This window comes from Gastrolobium bilobum, unplaced genomic scaffold (assembly GCF_033153095.1).
Source record: "Gastrolobium bilobum isolate Gb01-03AN ecotype WA unplaced genomic scaffold, APGP_CSIRO_Gbil_v1 utg54127, whole genome shotgun sequence".
Taxonomy (NCBI): Eukaryota; Viridiplantae; Streptophyta; class Magnoliopsida; order Fabales; family Fabaceae; genus Gastrolobium; species Gastrolobium bilobum.
The window spans coordinates 202,939-209,804 of record NW_026897050.1 but is presented as its reverse complement, the minus strand read 5'-3'; the positions used below and the strand labels follow the sequence as shown (position 1 = coordinate 209,804).

At 33.9% G+C, this 6,866-nt stretch overlaps 1 protein-coding gene and 1 non-coding gene across 2 annotated transcripts; both read left to right on the top strand.

Moving 5' to 3' along the window:
• The first annotated feature begins 404 nt into the window (after window positions 1–404).
• Window positions 405–1,512, top strand: LOC133303735 (S-adenosylmethionine decarboxylase proenzyme 4-like). The gene has a single exon (XM_061503701.1). It carries the CDS (start codon window positions 405–407, stop codon window positions 1,470–1,472), a length of 1,068 nt encoding a protein of 355 aa, XP_061359685.1. The 3' UTR covers window positions 1,473–1,512.
• Window positions 1,513–5,258: 3,746 nt separating this feature from the next.
• On the top strand, window positions 5,259–5,341 carry TRNAL-UAA (transfer RNA leucine (anticodon UAA)). Its single transcript has one exon. It is a non-coding gene; the product is annotated as a tRNA-Leu (tRNA).
• The last annotated feature ends 1,525 nt before the right edge of the window (window positions 5,342–6,866 follow it).

Sequence of the window (6,866 nt, the reverse complement as noted above, 5' to 3'; positions counted from 1 at the left end):
GTATATAGAGGTATAGAATAGGCAGTGACAAAGGAACAAGGAATTGATGAGCGTGGGCATTAATTCCGCTTCCTGTTGCTCTGTCTGATGGAAGAGAAGATTGAACTTAAAAAGAAAAAAGAAAAAAAACATAACAAAATTGTTGCATATCATCATCCTATTCACTTCATTATGCCTACAATCATGATTCTTGGTTCCATCACCCGCATGCTCTCTTCTAAACCCTCACTACTTCCTACACACTCTCACTCTTAACTCACACACACACTTATAAATCCAAACCAACCCCAATCCTTTCTCTCACCTCTACCTCAAACACCATAAAAACCAAATCTTTCTCTCTCAGCTTCCTCAAGTACTAAGTACTAGCTTTATCATTTTTTTTCCCCTCTTGTTATTTCCCAATGGCAGTCTCTGGTTTTGAAGGGTTCGAGAAACGGTTGGAACTCCATTTCTTTGGTGATGATCCAACCATCCTCCAACTTGGTCTTAGAAAACTTGACTTTGAATCCATACAACAAACCCTACAAGCTGTCCAATGCACGGTGGTTTCAGCTGTTGGAAACTCCTACTTTGATGCTTATGTGTTATCAGAATCAAGCCTATTTATCTACCCAACAAAGATCATCATCAAAACTTGTGGAACAACCCAACTTCTCAAATCAATTTGTCCCTTGATCTACCATGCACAGAATCACCTAGGCCTCACTCTCTCCTCTTGCCGCTACACAAGAGGTAGCTTCATCTTCCCTAACTCACAACCTTTCCCTCACACAAGCTTCGAAGACGAAGTTACCTACTTGGAAAACACTCTCCCTCCAAACCTCTGCTATAGAAAAGCCTCCATCATGCCCTCAAAATCTTCTTCCCATTCATGGCACGTTTTCACTGCGACAAGTCACGAGTCTGATCACGTGCCTTATGACGACCATAACGAAACAGAACCATACACCATCGAAATTTGCATGACAGAGCTCGACCCCATCTTAGCCCGTAAGTTCTTCCGGCGACCGGGGGATGGAAAAACCGGCGACTCTGCCGGGAAGGAAATGACAGAGCTCACAGGAATCAATGAAATCAACAAGGATGCACTCTTATGTGATTTTGCATTCGACCCTTGTGGCTACTCCATGAATGGCATGGATGGTGAATGGTACTCCACCATTCATGTAACCCCAGAGGATGGTTACAGCTATGCAAGCTTTGAATGCGTGGGGTCCATGTCAATGAACGATGATATAGTCCACGTGTTGAGGAAGGTTGTTCAGATTTTCCGACCAGGGACTATGTCGGTGTCTACGACAACGACATGTAACAGCAGCTATAAGAATGAAATGTGGACGAGGGTGGTGGTGGGTGCGGTGGAGCCTCTGGGGTTGAAATGTAGGAGTTGTGCGATGGATCAGTTTCCGGCAGCAGGTAGTGTTGTCTTTCAAACGTTTTCAGGTCTTCGCCGGAAAAGTGCACAGTAGATAGGAATGAACGAGTTTAGAAGGTTAGTTTAAAATTTTAGGGTCCGGGGGGGGTTGGTGACATGGCAGAATGTGATTGGTTATTATGGATGATGAATGGATATGGTTGGGTTGACTTGTTTAGAAAGTTAGAACAAGTGGGTGGAACAAAGGAAGGGATTTGATTTTGGTATATTATCAAAAAGAGGAAGATGGTCGAATAAATCTTTGGTATTATTATTATTATTGTATTTAGATTCAGCGCACTCCATTAATATGAGAGAAAAAATTACACATCAGAAGAGAGAAAAAAAAATTGATAGAAAAAAAAAATTAACTGACATGTAATACTGAATCTTTAATACAGTAGTACCAAAGATTTATTCGACGAGAAGGGAGGTAGAGAGTGGTGGAGGTTGGGATACTGGGATGATCATCATAATGCACCCCACTTAGGCTTGTCACGCCTAAGATTTTTGAGGATGTGGAGTGGGTGTAAAAGTGCTCTTGTTTGAGGTTATATTGAACTTTCTTTCTTTTTTATGTTTTTGTAATTTTATCCTCCCTTTCTCTCTTTTTTTACATGTTTTATCAACCTCTTTGTCTTTTATGCTTTGTTTATAGAATTTTAATTTAGCTTCTCACCTTGTCTAAGCAGAGTGCTCTCCTACAGTAAAATTCGATCAAGTGAACCATTCCTCATGATTTTGTTCATGGATAATCTTAGAGAAGAAAATTACAATTTTGGTGCATATTTTTTTTTTCCCTTAATTTCTCTTTGGTTTGCTGCACTATGTTTTGGGAGCACAGTGATCAGTAAGGGTGTTGTTGCATGAAACATTACCAGAGCTATATGGAAAACTGTTAATATGTAATGTCACATTTTCTTTTTCATAAGCTTATGTCTGATTATTGAGAGGGTTATGCGAACGTAATATTATTCTGAGTAATTTGAGGAAGTTAGAACAGATGGCCATGCATTATGCAGGTACATACTAACGGAGCCTGTTGGTGATGGCATTTTATGGTCATTAAGAAACTTAAAAAGTGCTCGTGGCCATAATTATTGAATTTGGGTGACACGCCATATGGAAGGCAAATAAATGACAAAAGTTAGAGACAGGTAGAGTTGCAATAATAATATGTTCCAAATTCTTAGATGCCTTTTTGTAAACAAGGAGATCTTCCCAAAAAGTTTCATAATTAGTATACCTCTTTGACATAATACAAAGCTACAAGACCAAAGACATAAATATAATTCAGTGATCTATAGTGTGACAATTCGTGTCGCTATGTTGATTTTGAGTAAAGTCAAGATAAAGGTATTACGTACTGTAGATTATTTAACCTTTGCAGTTTAACAAAGTTATATTTTCAAATTAAACTCATCTTGTCTTTAATCAAGTTAATTATCAGTTACTTAATTGAAATATTTAAATGCAAATTTATAACTCAAATTATAAAGTAAAATAAATGTTAAGCAATAAACAAACAAATTGATCTTATGAATTTCACTTAAATATCACCCCACCCCCACAACCTTGATCCAAATTATATAATTCTACAAGCCATCAAGATTCTCCAACATAACACATCTAGACAAAATTCATAGAACACGTTTGCATCATAAAAAAGATCATAATCACAGCTAGTTCTAAGGAAAATGGGCAATAGCCTTTACTTGTTCTTTTCCTTCTTTATTTTTTTTTTCTCCAAGCAACAGTTTTTACCAGATAGTTTCGTTATGTATAAATTTTAGGCTATTGGTTGAATCTTGATTCAATTCATATATCAATTGTATCTGAGTACAAAATCCAAACCCTATATTTCTATTAATATTCATGACACATGGGAAATGAACAACATAAAGTAGTATTACGACTTTTATATCACATTTCAATTTTCAGGACGAAAATATACGAGATAAGTGAAGCTCCTCTGGTCCATTACAATGGATCATGGGCGTTCCTTAGATGTCAAAGCATCCAAAAAAAGCCCATCTATTCTCTTCTTTGAGTATTTTGAAACCCAATTAACAGCCAACTAATTTGAGAGTTTTATTGGACTGGGTGCTTAAATTAAGCTTCACTCATTCGAGTCGAGCCTAATAGATCCACTTAGGAGGACAAGATTCTATTCATAACTCTCAAAACTCGAGACCCCATTTCAGGGAAGAAAAATTTACGTGCTACTTTCATTAAGGGATTGATACTTGGATTAAAAACTAATTTTTTTTTCTCACTGATCCAGACCACTGAGTCAATAGTGCTTCGGCAGCACTAAAATTTTTCTCCTATTTCATAAAGATTTAGTACGTATTTGGTGTGATGTATAAGGCTTGATAGTATAAGTTTATACTATATGTTATGACATTTTTAATTGTTTGGTGTGACCATCATATAGTATAAACTTATATAACAAATCCCTTTATACATCAAAATGATGTATAACTTAATCAGGCCTAGGAGGGTAGGATTAGGCCTGATAAAGGATTGATGTGTTAACCAATGCAATTCTCGAGAATTAATATATTATCTTAATATTAATATATTAAAATAAAAAATAATTTTACAATATATAAAATTTTAAAATATTTGAGATTTTTTATTTTTATAGAAATTAATATATATTTTGGACACACTGATCAACAGATTTCTAAAAATTAATATCATCTGATATATTTGGAAGAATTATATAAATTCATTATTAAAAGATATTTTTGTCAAAAATATTTATTTTTATCCTATTTAGTATTATATAGTGCATTACAAAATATTGGATGATATTATCTTATACAATATATTATTTTATACAATATCATGTCAAACGCTGGATAGTATTAAAATTTAATCAGATCTTATACCGTCAGACCTTATACTATCAAACCTTATCCTATACTACTATTCAAACATGCTCTTAAATCCTTACCAAGGAAATTGATAATATATGTACACGTGGTATACACTAATCACTTCTTCATCTTTATTTTCCCTTTCTCAAACTTAAGCATGTTGAAACTCCTATCCCTTGCAAGGGCTTCAATCAAACTAGCGAGTTGGATAAAAACCTCAAGTATCAGCGTTAGATTTTGTAATGTCCCACATCGGTTGTAGAGGGGAACGAAGCATGCCTTATAAGGGTGTGGATACTTCTTCTAGTGTGAGGCCTTTTGTGGGGTGTTCCAAGAAACAAAACCGTGAGCCTGAGAGCAAAGCGGACAATATCATGCTACAGGGTTTGAGGCTGTTACAGATTTTAATGATAGACTTAGGTTTTAATTATTTTCAAACCGTAACCTATGTGAGTAGGAAACTTGATTGAAAACCACCAACCTCAATGCATGGTTAGTGAAAATATTTTCATATTCTTTACGGTTAATAACTTTCTATGATGATGACAATGGGTTTGGAATTTGCTCATGACTAAGATTCCATATCTGTAAGCAATTTTATTATGATCAGCTGAATACTCTTAATTTTAAAATGGTGAGCAACTTATTCATCTTGAACATATAATTACAAATTACCTAAAACGAGACAAGTGTAGTTTTCAAATTCTCAGCTTTCCAACAATTGAACAAATTATGATCAAAACCCCACTATTTAGTTTGCATTAACGTACCCAATTCCTTCACCCTTCAATACCCATACCCAACGAAGAAGTCCCAAAGATAGTTGTCCGATGGAGCTTCATGAAGAAGGCACATAATATTGAAAGTGCTAGTAAGTAATTCAAAGGGTTATTCTCATGTCCTTTTGTCGGTCAGGAATAACTATAAAAGTAGTATGGGGTAATTGGAAACAAGTAGCTGGTTTGCCCGAGAGGTTAAGGGGGAAGACTTAAGATCTTCTGCACATAAGTGCGCGTGGGTTCGAACCCCACAGCCAGCAATTTTTAATCGCTCGCATGATAATGAAATATAACTTTCTATTATTTTTTAGGAGGAAGAATATTCTAACTATCAAAATTTCCTACTACCAACCTACTACATATCTAATGAGTAATAAGTTAATAGTGAGAGTTTTTTGTAGTTAGAATATCCACACTCATTTTTTATTTTTTAAAGTTACCACAAGCATGTCATAAGGATATTCATAAAAAAATATATATATATTTTTTATATTATTCTTTCTTTGACTGAAACAGGCGACAACTTTAATGCATTCAAATATTTCATTTATTAAATGTCACTTTCTTATCATTTAAAGATTTCAATGGAAAATACAGGGCATTTCATGTCCAATATAAAAAATATACTAATTATCAGATCATGTAAAAATTGCTCCATGACTGGAAATTCCATCGTGATGTCGATAGGTGGCAGGCTGAAACATATACTAATTTATACTATTTTCTAAAGTCAAGTTAATAGCATATAAATATATTTCATATTTTTATTAAATATTATAGTTAATTGGTTTAAGTGTGATGAAGATATTATAACTTACAGGAGTTACAAGATTTTTGTAAGTCAGCCCACCAAATAATTCTTATCAGGGAGCTTAAGTGCCTTACAAAATGGCTCCAATGAAGGGTAGCTTAACTTATCTGAAGAATGATGGAACTTTGGCCTATGCATGATTCCCCATTGCCTACTACAATGAAATCAATGCATCAACTTAACTGGGTGGGCTTAAATAACTATACATACATAGATTAACCCCGTTTGGCTGTTTTCATTGGTGACACTGACACCGAGTTGGTTTTGGTCGTTTGGTGTAAGAGGAAAATCCGTTTTGGCCTTCATCATTTTGACCCCTTAAAAGCCTAATGTTGATTCCCTAAATTTCCACCAGCACTAGAGAAGGAACTTTCTTGGTTGAAATAACAGAGTAATTGTGATACGTGCTTGATCTTAAGTTCTTAACTAGTGATTAAACTTTTCTATTCAAGTTTGGGTGTCCAGTAATTTTATAGGGAGAAATTCTTAGTTGCTTAATAGCTAGATATTTTTCTTGTTTTGTATCAGAAAATGTGTACTACTTTATTTATGTACATGATTACTATCTTATATTTTAACTACATTATTTATGTTATAACTAAGGCGTCAGTAATGCACTTTCAATTATATGTCATAATACCGAAAAGTTTTCTTTAAGTACTGATGGGATTCTCGTGTATTTGTAAAATAATTTTATTTTCCTTTAATGAATTTTTCAATTTTCATAATAATTCTCCAAATTACTTGCTTAAGAGGAAAAACTAATAAATATTTTGTTTTAAGTTTTTAAGACATTAAATACTGATTTTTTTATATAATACTTTTTATTTTAGTATTTAAGTGATTATTAAGATATTAGTCGAATTTATTAAGATAATAGCATATTGTTATTAAAAGAAGCGTGAAGATAATAACAAATGTTTGAACTATAAAAAAGATTTTATGTTTGTCATGTTACATAATCTAATTCTAAT

Excerpts from the sequence above, each read along its gene's own strand:
- LOC133303735 (XM_061503701.1), top strand. The coding sequence starts at position 405 with ATGGCAGTCTCTGGTTTTGAAGGGTTCGAGAAACGGTTGGAACTCCAT.